This window comes from Ovis aries, chromosome 8, assembly GCF_016772045.2.
Source record: "Ovis aries strain OAR_USU_Benz2616 breed Rambouillet chromosome 8, ARS-UI_Ramb_v3.0, whole genome shotgun sequence".
Classification (NCBI taxonomy): Eukaryota; Metazoa; Chordata; class Mammalia; order Artiodactyla; family Bovidae; genus Ovis; species Ovis aries.
The window spans coordinates 73993657-74011269 of record NC_056061.1 but is presented as its reverse complement, the minus strand read 5'-3'; the positions used below and the strand labels follow the sequence as shown (position 1 = coordinate 74011269).

The following is a 17613-nucleotide window of genomic DNA, read 5'->3' as shown; positions in this document are numbered from 1 at the left end:
CACGCATGCGCTCTGTGACGCCGCGCGGCCTCGGGCGCGGCCGGGTGGGGCCGGAGGCGGGGGTGGCTTCGCGACCCGCAGCCCGGGCGAGGGGCCGCTGCGGCTGCCCGAGATTGGCGGCTTGGCCTCGCTGAGTCAGCGCCACCGCCGCCACTGCGTGGCCTTTCTGAGACCTCGGGCTGCGCAGCGCCTCCTTGCTTGGGTTTGCCCTGCGGTCAGGCGGGGTGGGCCGCAGCGCGGTCGGCCGCGTGCCTCGCTGCGGCTCTGGTCACCGAGAGCGGTGGCAGGATGGCAGGGCGGGTCTGGTTCCGAGGCTGCCGGTGGCTCTGCAGTCGTCGCTGGGTCAGCTGTTGCGAGTGGCGGGTCTGCTCCTATAGCTGTCCAGATTGTTAAACGGTGGGCTTCCTCCGTCCTGCCTTCACCCAACCCAATGAATGACTAACATATTTAGGTCGGTTAGAGTCAGAGCTCCCTATGGTGAACACCGAGTATCTTAAACGGAGGGCAAACGTCCTCTCTAACCCGAGTACTCCAGGCTCTAGCTAACAAGTACATTTAGTGGCTGGTTAGCAGAGACTTTGGGACCCTGATTTGTTCTCAGCTCTAAAGCACAAATTCAGAGAGTGGAAGAAGACAGACAAGGGTTGGAGGGTGGAGCACCGAGAATGCTTTGCTCCTTAGGAAAATGCACTTGCTTAAAAACACTACAGTAGCCTGTGGCGACTGTTTTTCTCCTAACACAAGTGGGCGTTTTTAGCTATTTAAGCCTCACAAATTCCACCATTAGACTGGACCCCGGCTTTGCTGCTATCAGCTATGCAAGACACCGAGTGAGAAACTGACAAGGAACATTGCCAGTAGAATCCAACTTGCTGACTCCTAATCAGAACGGAGACTGGAAGGATCCAGTCATTTAGTCCCAATAAACTTTTAAGGAAGGAAACAAAGCTATGTAAAGACATTGATGCTACTGCGTCAGCAACAATGCTCAAATTTTAGTTCTAACCAGACCTTGGCAAATGTGGTGTCTATGTAAGTATGTATGAATATAGTTATATATTAACTATTTCGTGGGATTCTGCGATAATAACCGAAGCAGCATTCTTTACTTCAATATTGGGAATAAATTAGCCAGTTTGGGACTCAAAATTGGAACTGGGGGTCTTCAGAATTACAACTCCAGTTTCTGACCGTGTGTGTTATCATTGAAGAAAAGTACTTGCTTGGGGGGACAGGGAGGGAGAAGTTTTTAATAATACATTGGTACGTTAATGGACGTACTTCCACGAGAATTTAAGGATTTTTAATCTTTTCTATGCGCGGTGAAATGCAAGCCTGCTTAGGTGTAGCTACTAGCTCGTTTCTCTTGCATTGCTTTTATTTTGGTTTTGCTCTTAAATTTGTCTTTACATTGCAAATTCTTTTGCGCCAATGTATTGTCTCGGTGTTCCTATACCGATTTTGCAGATTAGAAGATGGTCCTACAGCACAAGGACGGGCATGCCCTTGCCCTGGTGCACAAGGACGGGCATGCTCTTGCACTGGTTCAGAGCCGCCTTAGTCAGGAAGGCCGTCGCATCTTCTTCGCGTTTGGGGCAGGGTTGTTCGTTCCTGCACTGCGGACGGAGGAGAATTGGCTCTCTGCAGCCACCGTCCCTCATCAGGTCCGGTCCAATCAGGGCTCAGCGAGAAGGGGCGGGGCTGAGTGGCGCGCGCTGTACTTCGTGCTGTGCCTACCTGGGTTCCTCTCAGCATGGAGGAAATTTATGCTAAGTTTGTATCACAGAAAATCAGCAAGACTCGTTGGCGACCATTACCTCCAGGGAGCCTGCAGACAGCGGAGACTTTCGCCACGGGCTCTTGGGACAATGAGGTACCCCTGCGCCCGACCGGGAGTCCCTGCTATCTCCTTCCTTCCAGAAACCGCGCCCCCGGCAGCCAGCGCGCGAACTCCTGTTTCGTAGCTCCTCGCGCGGTTGTCTGTCTCCCGAATGCACGTCTCACGCTCGGTCGCCTTATATCTGAGAGGCATCAGTGGCCTCGTTTCTTGTGTTTTTAATGATTATGCCGTTTGCCCTGGATACTTTTAAAGCAGGGTTGATTGAAGGCAGTGCACATTTCAATTTCGAGGAGTTTGATGTATATTTCATCTCAAAATGGAATTTTCTGCTTTTCAGGAAAATTATGTTTCACTGTGGTCTATTGGAGATTTTGGAAACTTGGATTCTGATGGAGGATTTGAAGGAGACCATCAATTATTGTGCAGTATCAAACATCATGGTGATGTAATGGATTTACAAGTACGTCTGTTGTAATATCCAAGAGCTAACTTTTAAAAAATTGAGAGTAATACATTGAGAGATGTAAAGGACCTTATAGTTTGTCTAGTCTTACCCTGGGTTTACAAGAACTTGAGTTCTCTGTAGGTTATGATTTGTCATGTCATATAGCTGGTTATGGCAGAGTCAGCACTGGGGAAGGGGATGTGAAGTTAATCATAGCTTGTTTGTTTAATTGACCATCTACTATGTGCCAAGCTGTGTTTACATAAGTTAATTTCATTCTCATGGAATGCTGGTGAATCAAGTATTGTTATCTCTCTTATGAGAAAACTAAGATCTTTTGAGCATGGATTATATGACAAATACTGTGCAAGACACTTTACATGTTTTTGCTTTTTGAATTCTCGTTTTATAAGTTTACCAAAGCTTGGAGAACTTAACTTGGCCCAGGTTTCAAATCGGGTAATAACTGGTGGGAATGGAATTAAGTTTTCAAATTCTGATCTGTAAGACTTCAGAGTCCCTGCATTTTCTTCTGTGGAAAGCTGCCTGACCCTGGGAATTATACTCTCCTAAACGTTTATGGTAGTTGTACAAAATTAAATCAATTGTAGATGAACAGGTTTGAGGGGGGAAATTATTGTTGTTTATTCTTCATGAAAATACTTTTATTTGTATAGCAGTTTTGACTTTGGCATTTTATTTGCTTAGCATTTGTAGGTTCTTTGCATTTTAAAATTGTTACACTGCTAATTGAGTTAGATAAATGGGCTTCTTCCCTGCTGATATTTATGAATTTATAACATGCAGGAATTTTCTGTTTAGTTTTTGGACCAGGAAAGAATTGTAGCTGCTTCATCGACAGGATGTGTGACAATTTTCCTCCACCATCCAAATAACCAGGTAAAGAATTTTTGTTTGAAAACTCAGTTTGCATTTTAATTATTTTTAGGAAGGCTTAAAGAAGGCTATACTTAATAATGACAAATTATAAAGTTTTATTGTCTCAAAAACTATAAAAAGGAGGGGAAAATGTCATTGCATTACCCATCTTTTAGTTGACTAATTCTAGAACCATTTCTGTGTGAACTTTCATTGAAATTGGGTAACTCTTCAATTTTCTTAGGTTCCATGTAACAGTATGGTATTCTGGCAAGTGATTTTCCTGTAACTTTCTGTTAAGATCCTCCTCTGGTTTTCTGAAGAGAGAAAGAGCACTTTCTAGCTCAGACATCATGAGAGGGAGCAGGAACAGCTACTCTACTTCTGTGAACAGAACCGAGGTTGTAATTAGAAGGAAAGATACACTATATGAAGGCTTGATACTTTTTCTATGCTTTTCTTATATGTCAAAGGCTAAGAGTGCTGACTTTCAGAGCATAGTTTAAGGGCAGTCCTTTAAAATAGGCCCACTTGAAGTTAACAGTTTTAAGTTGCTGGAAGAGAATGCTTATTTAGATTTGGATATTGATAAAGGTCATCTTACTAATAGACATGCCTAGTAAGTATAAGACCCAGATCTAGTTAAATGTTATTCTTACAGAATCATCTGGAAAGCCCTGCAGAGATTTATCTCTTCAATGTAGATCAGTTCCCTTAAGAATTTAGAGTTGTCTTTGAACACATAATTACCTGATGCTTAAAAACTGTTTCTTTAGTTTGAGATAAGTTTGGAATATTATTAAACAGGGTTTCTTTGGAATCTGATCTGGTGAATACAGAGCTTTAATGGAAGTATTTCCTAGACCTTAATACTTTGAAATACAAAGCGAAAAGAGTACTATTTTTCTAGAAAGGTATGAAACACAGTTTTAAAATAATAGTGTAGTTAGGGAAAGTGCTAATTATTTGGAGCTTTGCTTTAATTAATCATAGCCTCATTTCTGACACCTAGACTCTGTCAGTCAGCCAGCAGTGGACAGCAGCTCACTACCACACGGGTCCAGGCAGTCCTTCCTGTAGCAATGCACCATGCACAGGTGTTGTGTGCAACAACCCAGAAATTGTCACAGTTGGAGAAGATGGTCGGATAAATCTCTTCAGAGCTGATCACAAGGAAGCTGTAAGAACTATAGGTAAGAAAAATCATCTTTCTTTGGTCTATCTTATAGTAATTCAGCACCTCCTGTGTGCAGTGCCAGGGGTTAAATGTTTGAGGGATTTAGAAATATACAAAGCAGGATCCCTTTATCAAGATAGTATGTTGATAAGGCCTGTATGAAGGACTGACTAGAAGAAAGAGAAATTTGTGGGGAGGATGGTTGGAAGGAATTACTGGATAAAGAATTGAGGGGCAGGGCAATTCATTTAATCTAGATTCTAGACCATAAATAATACTGAGAAGTGGCACGCCAGATAAAGGGAATAGCATAGAGGCGGGGTAAGGCCAGTCAGAGAATGACAGAAAGTGTAGTTTGACCTGACTTTAGATATTTGTGTAGGAGAATTGAGAGATGAAACAAGAAAGGTAGATTGCAGTCAGGTTGTGAAAGATAATACCTTTTTTTAGGTAGACAGCTAAGGAGACATTGAAAGTTTTTGAGCAAAGGGGTAATGTACCCACATCGTGTTTTAGAAGGATTATTTAGTGCAGTGGTAGTGGTTTAGTTGCTAAATCATGTCTGACTAGTGTAGTAGTTCTCAACCATATTTTGCACAGACTTGCCCGAGGAGATTTTTAACAGCCCATCACCCTAGACCTCTTGAATTAGAACTTCTATGGATTGAGCCCATGAATCAGTTTTTTGTATTATTATTATCATTTTTAGTTCTGAGAAATACCATTTGTTTAGCTTTGAAAGACTGCTGGCCTGGTGACAGTTTGGAGAAGGGTCACAAAATAAAAGTCTTTAAGTATATACTAAATAAAGATGTATAAGCTTAGACACACTAGAAAAAGCAGAAGGACCATTAAGGCAAACAGGAAGAACTTCATGGCAGAAAAGAGAGCTGATAAGGATAAAGATGAATCAATTTGAGATGAGTCAGCAGAATAATACAGGGTCAGATTGAGCTCTGTAGGAAGCTGTGGTGTTTGGCCCAACAGAATGGAGGTTCTGGATGAAGCACTTGAGTTCAGTTGCTCTTTGCGACCCCATGGACTGCAGCCCTGTCCATCACCAACTCCTGGAGCTTGCTCAAGCTCATATCCATTGAGTCAGGGATGCCATCCAACCATCTCATCCTCTGTCGTCCCCTTCTCCTGCCTTCAATCTTTGCCAGCATCAGAGTCTTTTCCAGTGAGTCAGTTCTTCACATCAGGTGGCCAAAGGATTGGAGTTTCAGCTTGAGCATCAGTCCTTCTAAAGAATATTCAGGACTGATCTGCTTTAGGATGGACTGGTTTGATCTCCTTGCAGTCCAAGGGACTCTCAAGAGTGTTCTCCAACACCACAATTCAAAACCATCAATTCTTTGGCACTAAGCTTTCTTTAAAGTCCAACTTTGACATCCATACATGACTAGTGGAAAAACCGTATCTTTGACTGGATGGACCTTTGCTAGCAAATAATGTCTGCTTTTTAACATGATGTCTAGGTTGTCTAGGGTGAAGCAGTGGTGGGAGATAAAATTGGATTATAAAGAAACTTGAACAGCTGTCTCAGAAATGTAGTACTCTTAAGTGGAAATAGAGAAATATATGAAAACTTAGTCCTCTAGTTGGAAAACAGTTCAGATGTCCTGTGAGTAATATAATTTTTCTATCAAAGGAGAGTCCATTTTAACATATGTTCCTATATTTTTCCATAGAAATAAAATTGTGACTTATTTAAAGTTTCACTTGTAATTTTTCAGTCAACAGAGGGAACACTGTTTAAGGTATTCATGGAAAAGTGGTGCCCTGTTAACATACACTGCAGTTTTCTTAATTTACAGACAATGCAGATAGCAGTACACTCCATGCTGTAACCTTCCTTCGAACTCCTGAGATTCTTACAGTAAATTCAATTGGACAGTTAAAAATATGGGATTTTAGACAACAAGGAAATGAGCCCACGCAGATATTATCACTGTAAGTTTTGATCTGTAATTTCAGTAGTATAAAGCAAATTTGTTTATTTGTAGCAACTAACTTTATAAGCCATATTGTATTTCAATTGCATGTTAAGAGTAATTTCTGATTAACTTTGATAAAGCAAATACAGTTGACCCTTGAACAATATAAGCATTAGAGTCACTGACCCTCTATACACTCGAAAATCCATGTATACTTTATAGTTGGCACTCTACCAGGAATCCTCTGTACCAAAGGTTCCACCTTCCCAGATTCAACCAAGCTTGGATCATGTAGCAAAGTATATTTACTATTGAAAAATACTCATATATAAGTGGACCTATGTTGTTCATGATCAATTGTATAATTTGATGGGCTTGATAATACCTTGCTGCATTTAATAAATATTTGTAGTATTGATTCAGAAGTTTATATTTTCTTTTTGAAATGTATATTATTTAATGGGGAACTTATTTTTGCTCATCAGGTGATCCAATTAATAGTGAAATAATATGCTCTAGATGTGATTGGGAGAAAAATACGGTACAAGATACTTTTTCTAAGCAGAAATCCCCTTTCTGTATGTGCAGCCTTCTCTAGATAATAGTATGTGTCAAACTGAAAAATATATATGTAAACTAAGCATTAAATAAGACAGAGTAGAAGTAAGGAGTATGCTGTTTATGTTGATATATAATGTTTTTTAAAAGCTAAGAAATGGAAATGTTTTGCATATCTTACCATCAAATTTTCTTGTTCCATATATGTCCAAATTGAAGAGAGAATGAATAACTCCAGCCTTTAATTCCTCCTCGGAATTCTAGTATTTAGAGGTATATGTAATGTAATCAGGTTTTTGACATGATTTAAGTTTAGCCAGTAGCCCTAGCCACAAAATTATCATTTAGTTACTGGGATGAAACTTGTTTCATGGGTTATTCAATAATAAATTATACTTTACCACTGTTTGAAGTCGTTGTATTTCCCGTTAAAGGACTGGTGACCGAGTGCCACTCCACTGTGTGGATCGACATCCCAACCAGCAGCACGTTGTAGCTACTGGCGGCCAGGATGGAATGTTGAGTATTTGGGATGTTAGACAAGGTACAATGCCTGTGTCTCTACTAAAGGCTCATGAAGCTGAAAGTAAGTGTTGTGAAGATACATTAAGTTTTTGGTGGCTGAGCTCTACAACATAGTGTTAGCAGATTTCCATAAATGATACATCATTCTACAGCAGAACTTTTGACTGAATTGTATAAATTTGTAATAATTAACTCCATTCTTATTTGACATTTACGTTCTTTAACATGTTTATTATACATAAAACTGTAGTGATTATCCATATATGTTTATCTTTATGTGCTTATTTTTTAGGATAATTTTTAGAAATAGAATTGATGAGTCAAAAAGTTGGCATAATTTTAAAGCTGTGATTCATGTTGACAAATTGTTCTACATAAAAATAATAACCAGTTTATATTGTCATACCCAGTATGTCAGAATGCACTTTTCCCATCCAAAATGCAGGTTGTTATTCTTAATATTTGCCAGTCTCTGTGTTCTTCAATTTATTATTCTACCTTTTTTTTTTTCTTATAGCAAGAACAAGAGATATAGGCTATTCCTTTTTTTTGTTTGTCCTTTGATTTTAGTGGAGATGGTTTGGCTGAATAGCAGTGTTTCATTTTATCACCACAGGTCAGGGTGGGTTATAGTTTTAAATTCTGTCTTAGGAAAAGTTGGTATTAATGCTTAAATAAAAGTGTAGAACCCAGTGGTAGTTAGAATTATAAACTTTCAAAGCTCTTCTCACCAGCCTATTTTTAAATGCCAGCCTTTATTGTTAAGCAGAACACACTAGTGGCTTGTAGTGTATTTCGATTCATCTTGACTCTTGGCTAGAGGTTTGTTTTCTAATTGGAAAGTATATAAATACATAAGTATCTCGATTTGGGCAGTCTGCAATGGCTCTGTTAGGCTCTTCTGTTTTACTTTGTTTTAGTGAAACAGCATGAATGTACTTTACACAGGGACTCACCCAGAACACATTCTTTTCCGGAGGAAGGTCACCTTTTTGTTCTACAGCATGTTTAATTGTGGTAACTGTCAGAATGAAAATGCCAGCTTGCAAACATGTGCCTTGCACTTTTTATACTACACTCTGGGTGCTTTCTGTGCTGTGTTTCTGAGCCTACCTAACCCAGAATCATAGAGCCCTTTGTTATAGACTACTTTTTTTACCTTCATGCTGCAGATACCTTCCTGAGGAGTCCTGGCCAGTCCTTGGTTCCCAGGTGTCTGTTGGCACACAAAGTTCCCCTTAATGTTTAGAGCTTGAGGAGCCCCCAGTCCCAAGTTGGCTTCTTAAAAGTCCTTCATCTGAAACTGGATCCAGATTCTTGAAGCCTTTCCAGGTTTTGGCTTGCTGAGAGCTAGTTGCTATTTCTGTGATACAGAGCAGAGTCTTGGCATGAGCCAAAATTGGACTCTGCCTCTTAGAACTTCATTTGTATACTGCTTTTATGGTCTTCCCTCTCTCCCTTTCCAGTAATAAAACCTTCAAATATTAATGACATAGGAATTGAAAATAAAAGAACTTAACAAGTTTCAAAAATCTTTCAGAATTATCCCATTGTCATATTGGGTTAGCGAAAACTTTGTTCGAGTTTTGGCATAAATTGGTATGGAAAAACCTGAACACACTTTTTGGCCAACCCAATACTTTTCCATATAAAAAAGCAGTAGGTCAGATGACTAGCATTTATGTTCATTCATTTGCTGGCCCGATACCCGAGTAGATTTACTTGACTTCTTTATCCTGTCTACGTTTCAGCCATTTGGAGCATTATATTATGCCTTCTCTTTGACACTGAAGCCTTTGATTTTTATCACAGGCTTGGAGTTTGAAGGTGTGTGACGGAGGTTAATGGACGATATGCCTAGAGGTAGCATTTTGATGTTGGTTTAACTAACCTTGGTTCTTATCTCATAGTGTGGGAAGTTCACTTTCACCCATCCAACCCAGATCATCTGTTCACTTGTTCTGAAGATGGATCTCTCTGGCACTGGGATGCCTCCACAGACGGACCTGAGAAGTCGTCACTCTTTCACCAAGGTAAAATGTTTTAATGAAGATTCTTGTGGGCAGCTTGAGATTATATTTTGGTATGCCAAATGAGAAATACTCATATTTTTAACATTAAGGAGTGATAGAAGGTTTCCATTCTCTGGCCTCAGGGTAGATTTTAGTATCACAGGGCATGAAATCTATCAGCTACTGACCACTATACTGCTGACGACTAGAAATGCTATTTATTAGCTGGCTAACTTTGTAAGTACATTGCTGTGGGCCCTCATGCCACAGAATAGGCACTGATCACTCTCCTATATTACACTGTCAAAGGTGTATGACTCTTTTTATGTATTAAGGTACTGGTTTCTCAGAATAAAAGGCTCTGTCTCCTGATTAAAGACAGAGGTAAGTAAAGGTTGGACTTCCCAGGTAGCGCTGGTTGTAAAGAACCTGCCTGTCAATGCAGGAGACCTAAGAGGTGCAGGTTCAGTCCCTGGGTGGGAAGATCCCCTGGAGGAGGGCATGGCAACCCGCTTCAGTATTCTTGCCTGGAGAATCCCATAGACAGAGGGGCCTGGTGGGCTACTGTCCAGAGGGTTGCAAAGAGCTGGACACGACTGAAGTGACGTAACACAAGTAAAGGTCATCCAGAAACTATATACTTAAAATCAAAATGAATTTTTATTTTCATTTTTGGTATTTTCTAAGCTTTCTGGTTTTGAGCTTGTCTGTGACTGCAAACTTTGTTCATTCACTCAGCAAATGTTTATGAAGTGCCATGTGCTAGGTACCCTTCTAGGTGTTAGAGCCCATGACAGCGAGCAGAAGAGCCTTGAGGCACGTAGAGCAAATATTCTAGTAGACAGTAAGTCAGGAGGTGATATTTCAGTAAAAGTCCAAACAGAAAAGCAGAAACTACCCTGGGTTTAAAAGGAATTGTTTTCATGTGTATTGGGCTAGAAGAACAAAAGGGAATGGGAGGGATGCTGGAAGAGCAAATGGCAGAAAGGAGGAATGCCCAGAAATGAACAGTTGTTACTAACCTCCACTGTCCTGTTAGAAGTGCTGTCAGAGTTGGTTCTGGATCAGCAGAAAAGGTGCCACCTCAGCTGGGGCTGGAATCACTGTAGTGTTGTCAGAAACCTGGAGCTTTTTCCCATTCCCACCTTACTCCCCACAGCTTCTCTGCCTTCGTCACCCACAATAGTTATCTCCCGTGCTCAGGGTTCACCTGGAAGGCAGATAGCAAGGGAGCCTGGGAAAAGAAATTCATTCCGACAGTACATAGTGGAACATAGCAAGGGAGACAGAGCAAAATGGAAAAGAACTGGATCAAATACCCTGATGACCATGCAGAAGAGTGAAGAGAGTAGGATGATGAAAAAAAATTAATTGGGGAGGGGCCGCTTGGCAGAGGAGAGAAGATCTCAGCAGAGACCTGAAGAGATGAAACTACTAGTCACAGGCAAGCATTCCAGTAGAGGAAACACCAAATTCCAAAGGCCTGAGACTGCGAACAGAAAAGAGCCAGTGTGGCTGCAGTTCAGCAGGCAGGAGGGGGAGTAGATGGTGAGAAGGAGCTGAGGAGCAGGACTCTGCAGACTGGGAGCAGCTGAGATTTCTTTCTGACGTCACCAAATGCCACTGGAGAATTTTGAGCAGGGAAGTGGGGTGATTTGTCTTGTATGTTTCCAAACAATCGCTTTGGCAACTATGGGGAGAGGGTTGGAAAAGTGGAAGCAGGAGGACCAGGAGACAGACTTTCCACAGTGGTTCTAATGTTCAATTTCACAGTATTCAAGAGTAATACTGGAGCAGTAAAAGGTAAACAGAAACTAAGAAGGAAAAGTCCAAAACTTCTCCAGAAAAATGCTGGAAAAGTATGGAATGTGCAGAGTATGGAGTATGCCTGTGCTAATAACTTCATGTATGGAAAAACTAATAGTTCTATTAAGTTTCTAATAAATACCCAAGAGTAGCTAAGCACTTGGTTTTTTATTTCTTCTTCTAGCCCCACTATCTTGCATTTGAGATTTTATAGTTTGAAGAATGCTGGTTAGATTGGAAATAGTCATTAACTGTATCCTGTGTCTGGTATTGCAAAGAACAGTATTAGACACTGAAAAAGTTAATCTATACAACCTGCTCTTAAGGAATACTTAATTTAGTTTTAATTTAGGAGAAGGAGCCAAAGAAAGTTAAATCATGATATAAGAAATGTTGCAAATAGTAAATTATTAGGGGTGCATACAAGTGCTGCAGGTTCCAGGAAGAAAAAGAGAAGCATGAACTAGAGTCATCTTGACAGACTTCTCAGAAAAGGAAGTTGAGCTGGGCTTTCAAAATCAGCAAGATTTAAACCCACTAATTTTTAAACTTCAAGGTATGAGAGACTTTGCCTTGTATTCCCAGCACTTAGCACAGAGCCTGGCATATAGTAGGTGTCAGCCATTTATTGAGAGTAAACAAAATCTGTCTTTATTTGATCTGGCAAAAAGTAGAAAGAAAATTTCAAATGAAGGCTAAAACTGAAATAATTAATTCTATGTTAAATGCAGAGCACTGTCAGAGATAAAAGTTTATAATTTGGTAGTGTTCTAAAATTCTACTTTTAAGAACATTTACCTAAAATAAACACAAGAATAAAAGGAGATCTACAGCAAGTTGATTATATTTTTAGAAATATATGTTTTTAGAAATATGTCCAGAAATTTTCTCATGATCACTTCATTTTTTGATTATCTAACCGTGTAGGTTTCTACATATTATCTACATCTATTCTACTTGTCCTCTAACCATTTTGCTACATTTCTGAGACTTTCCATTAAAGTATAAATAGGAAGACAAGGTCAAAATTAATCTTGGGCTTTGCTGAAGAGTTCAAGTTTGAAAGCCATGTTATCCCATGAAAATTTGAGTGTTTAATATCACTGACTTAGAAGCTTTTGGTCAAAAACGGTGATGCGTTATAATGGAATCATCAGCCTGTTATTCTTGAGAGTTAAAACAAGTTTATATCATTACATTTTTTAGATATTAGAATTTCAGAGATTTACTAGTATAAAATTGGTCTTGAACAATGTTTTCCCATTTTCTTTTTTTTCCCAGGAGGAAGAAATAGTACTTTTTTGTCTCATACCATTAGTAACCAAGCTAATGTTCACCAATCTCTTATAAGCTCCTGGCTCAGCACTGATCCTGCCAAAGATCGTATTGAAATCACAAGCTTGCTTCCTAATAGGACTTTGTCTGTGAACAGTCTGGATGTTTTAGGTCCTTGTCTTGTTTGTGGAACGGATGCAGAAGCAATTTATGTTACTAGACAGCTTTTTTCATGAAGATACTAAAAGATTTCAGGTAAAACATACAGTTACAACCTTTCAAATGCCAGTTTCTTTGCAAATTTTTGTTATTGGAAAATGTGAAATTTGCAAGGGGAACAGCCATAAACTATTGTTAATGTTGATGCCCAGTTTGTTAGTTGAATATTGCTCTAACAGTTGCTGGAGTCTGATTGATGACCCATGGCAAAAGAATTGAAATATGTGGCGGAACATCAGAGGAATCCTTGTTCTGATGAATGCACTGCCTTCAGCACCATTCTAGATAGCTCATGGAACCAACTCTCCATTTTTGATGTTGTAGGGCTTAATAATGTCAAACCACCAACAGGTTCCTTTCCTTTTCAGGAGTATGTGGGATATGGTATGTCCCTCCCTGGTGACATTTTTCAATACTAGTATTTATTCTCTTTACTGCAAGTGTTTCTTCAGTCCTTCAACATTTTATTTCCTTAATAATTTCAGTAAACTTTCTTCAGTAAGAATTGAGTAGAGCAAAAATGACAGTTTTTGGTAGTGTTGAAATTTTTTTTAAGGTGAAAATGTTTTGATGGGTTCCTTTATTAGAATGGGTTTGAACAGAACTCTGTCACCTCCTTAGACCCAGCTTTGTTTCTCTTGAAAAAAGACAAAATACATTTTTCGTAAGGATTTTTGCTTTTATTTAGTTTTTTACGCCATAATTGAAAATTGCTGAATTGGACATTGTGCATTAAAATAGGATTTGACATTGGTAAGTGAGGCAGCTTCCAAACTAAAATTTGAGAGGTAACATGTATGAGACTAGTATGATGATGTGATAGGAGTAAAGAGTTTTGCCACCCTTATCTTTAATGTTAATGATGACCTAACACACAGTATTTTGAGACAGTTTTATGATACTGTCTTTCCAAAGTTTTTTAAGAGTAAATGCATCATTGAATTGTAAAGACCTTAATGAAAGATCACTCCTGTTACACAGGAAGTTTCTGTTTATTTACTTTACAATTCCAACAACAGATAACTATGAATTTTTGTCTTTCTGGCCCAATAAATATTTTTAATTTTTTTATGTTGAATTCTCAGGATTTGGGGGTTTGGAGTTTGTTTTGTTTACATTTTAAAATAGAATATATATATATGCATTTGTTGTTCTGTATATATATATATTTGGCTCAAAAAATAATTGACTAAAGATATTTAGTAACTCTGAATTCCAAAGACTCAAAGAAGGAAAAAAATGTTGCTGATAGGAATTTTTAACCAGTTTCTAGTTTTATTGCTGGGGCTAATTTTTAAAACTTTGTTATTACAAAAGCCATTCATTACAGAAAAAGCAGTCAAAAGAAAAAGTACCAATAATCTCAAACAGACATAGTTCTTTTCATACCACTTTGTATCCATTAAATAATTTTTCATAAAAAATGAAATATACATATTTCTGAATGCACATTCTCTCACAGTAAATACATGGATTCAGTAATAAAAATATACCTAAGAATTGTCCTTTTGACTTTATATTTCCCTTTATATGAATACCTTGTTGCAGCCTAAGCTCCACTGTCCCTCTCTTCACTTAGTAGAGGCATCCTCCCATTCCACTCGGCAGGTCAGCATCCTTGCTTTGAATGGGCTCAGAGTTGATCCTCATTCCTGGGAGACCCTGGAATGTCCCAAGTGGCACATTTTCCATGTACAGTGAATGGCAAATGCTTTGTGCCTCTGCTTTAATCATATTGCCTGCTGCTGAAAAGCTGAAGTTTTCATGAATGCTGTTAGCACCCTTCTCAATTTCCAGCAGTAATGTAAATAATTTCTCTTGATTGTTGTAGTAAATAATCGGTAGAGGGAGGGAACCAGACATTTAGGCTTAGCATACTAGCTTGGACTGGAAACAAATTTGAAGTTTGAAGCTTTGATTTAAGGGTATTTGTAACCATAAGTAAAAGAAAGAACATTTGAATAGTGTTACATTTTCTACCAGTTGATGAGTTCTGCCAGATGTAATAAGAAACATAAGCTTTATGTAGTATAAATAAAACTCTAATTTATGGGGTCGCAAAGAGTCGGACACGACTGAGCAATTGAACTGAACTGAACTGAATTTATGAATTTGTTCATTCTCACTGCTTTCATTCATGAAAACTATCAAATAGTTTCTTTTGAGGGCTCTAGGATCTCCAAGGTGAATGATATCTTTAAGGGCATATCCAACCTAAATTTAATCATCACATCCACAGAGTCCCAACAAAAAATTTTCATCCAGCCTCTACTTGAAAATACACGATGATAAAGTCTCCCATTTCCCAGTGTAGCCTCATTTGGACAGCTCTAAGTGATATAGCATATGGCAAGATTTTAATGTGTGAGTGGGGTCCTAAACAATCCTGTAAAAAAGGTAGAATCATTGTGGATTAATGAAATGATCGTGTGAACCTACTATAGGTTCACTATGAGATAAAACCAACCATCAGTCATTTTATGGAATTTCCATTGTGTTGGGGTGCTATACTGTAAGTTTCCACTAAATAAATGAATTTTCACATACTGAACTGAAATTTGCTTCCATTTGTCTTCTTTACTCGGGAGCCACAGAAAGCAAATTTAATTTCTTTCATCATATATTTAGATACTCAAAACTACGTATTGTAGCTGCTTTGGGGCAAACTTTTAAATCAGTGGTTTCTTGTGGGCAGGGTTCCCTGTCCCACCTTTTTTGCCCTTTTTGGCTAAATCCGGCTTACCTTTCTGAACTCCTTTTAGGTGTCATTTTCTCAAGAAACCCTTCGGTGGCCTCTTAACAATCTGGACTAAATTGTACTCTGCATCAAAAGCCCATTGTGCAGAGCTTGTACTGTGCTTACTGCCATCTGCTGAGCAGCCTGTCTCCCTCTACTGGACCATAAGCCCAAGAACAGGGCCCATCTTTGAGTTGTTTAACACAATATCTGATAATAGTAAGCCCTGAATCAGCCTGAACTAAATTAAATTCACAATTATGTTTTCCCATTTGCCAAAGACCACCATTAAAGTGTGACTTCCCAAATGAATACTTCCCCAGTGTTCTCTACCTTGCTAAGAGTATGACAGAAATCTATCTTGGTTCTGGATATAATATTCCTTTGTAGTGGCTGTCTCAGCCTTTTCTAACTATTTTGATACTTGTTCGATTAGACTGCTAATTTAACTTACACCTTTAATTTTTCACACCTGATACTCCCTGAACCATACTTCCCTATCTAAAGTTAACGCCAGTGGTTTTGATTCTTGCAATAGGTACATCCTTCCTGGTTAAGACAAATGTTATTTCATTTAGGAAAGAGCTAATGATCACCTTTCAGTCCTTTCTGCAGAAGCTGATCATTTTAGAATTGCCCAGCATGCTTGCTGCACCTTCATCCCCTTGTGTTAAATGGACTATAATGCTTAGGCACACTCCTAGAGTCTTCCCGAGTATCAGTGACACGTGAGTCATTACTATTCGGCTACAGTTGTTGAAATATTTGTAAACCAGCCTGATTTTTTACATTCAGCCCCATTCATTTATCTTGTTCGCAAGGCTACTGTGAGAATAGCCATCATCCTATCCAAATTTTGGCATAATTGAAAAATTCCTTGTCCGTTGAGAATTAACACTTCTATTTCACGGTACTGTGGAAACCTCATCCATTTAATAATCCATTCTAGAATCTTGTCTAAGAAGCATACTAAGCTCACTAGTGTATAAATTTATATCAAGCCTTCATTTAAGCTTATGATACCAAGATATCTAGCTCAGACTAGTTAGATGATCTGAAGCAGTAGATGTGCTCTTGTTTTACAGAAATGAAATCTGAGTAGAGCCAAATTATGCAACTGTTAAACTGTTTCATTGGTATCATTCTGAACCACAATTAATGTTAAGTGGCAATACAGAATAAAATAACTAACAGACTACAGTCTCAGTGGTAAAGAATCCACCTGCCAATGCAGGAGACAGGAGATTCAGGTTCGATCCCTGGGTTGGGAAGATCCCCTGGAGGAGGAAATGGCAACTCACTTCAGTATTCTTGTCTGGAAAAATCCCATGGACAGAGGAACCCGGCGGGCTACAGTCCATAGGGTCTAAAAGAGTCAGACAACTGAGTAACTGAGCATGCACACACATACTCGACTGCAGTCATCTTAGCACCAAAACATTTTCAACACTTCACTATATTAGAAGAGAAAGCCACAAAGGAGGTGGGGGTGAGAAGACAGAATTAGGGAGAAGAGACTAAAATCTAGCAGATCAGGTAAATTTAATTATAAACAAACTGTCACGACTGGACTTTGGGGGAAGAAAGGTTGACAGCCCAACATAGCCATCAGATATGCATCAGTTTTCAAAACAATTTTTGTACAGGCCATGGAAATAAGCTAAACTAATTAATACCAGACTAAAATACTAGCTGCAACAAATCAAAACACAGACCTTACTCCTGCATAGTATGGAACCAAAATTTCTTAGCTAGAGATCCTACAAGCAAGGATACCTCAGTAGCAATGAGTACAACTCAAACCAGATTTGGTTTCTAACATTCTCCCAATAAAAGGAACCAAGACTTCTTGGAAGGCAAGAAATAAACCAGGTAGTTTAGAGCATTTTGCAGTGCCAGAAAGTGAGAAAGTTTTGTTGTTGTTGTTTTATGCCGACATAAAACAAATGCGAGTATGTCACAGGGACACAGAAGTTAACTGGAAGAGCTCTTAACAGACAAAGCTGGAAAAATCTGATCAATTTTTAAAACTCCCAAGCTATTAAATATCCATGAGTCCAGTCCACATTGATAATGTTTGAAAAAAATTGGAGAGACAAATCTGCTCAGAATTCCAAATAATTTACCTAGATTCTCTGCTCTCAAGAAGGTGGAACACAATTCTCCACTCAGGCCTGGCATGCTGTGGTTCATGGGGTCGCAA

The 17613-nt window shown here is 39.0% G+C and overlaps 1 protein-coding gene across 4 annotated transcripts; it reads left to right on the top strand.

The window, feature by feature from the left end:
• The first annotated feature begins 14 nt into the window (after positions 1–14).
• Positions 15–15230, top strand: NUP43 (nucleoporin 43). 4 transcript variants are annotated; one of them, XM_060419803.1, is made up of 10 exons: positions 15–396; positions 1468–1664; positions 1787–1873; positions 2178–2300; positions 3108–3185; positions 4177–4357; positions 6159–6294; positions 7271–7422; positions 9272–9394; positions 12461–15230. In XM_060419803.1, the coding sequence occupies exons 2-10, from the start codon at positions 1476–1478 to the stop codon at positions 12688–12690; spliced, it is 1299 nt and encodes a 432-aa protein (XP_060275786.1). In that variant the 5' UTR covers positions 15–396; positions 1468–1475; the 3' UTR covers positions 12691–15230. The 4 variants fall into 4 exon arrangements, with proteins under 4 accessions (XP_060275786.1, XP_027828346.2, XP_060275785.1 ...); XM_027972545.3 differs by having other exon boundaries at positions 15–1032; XM_060419802.1 differs by having other exon boundaries at positions 15–1040.
• Positions 15231–17613: the final 2383 nt, after the last annotated feature.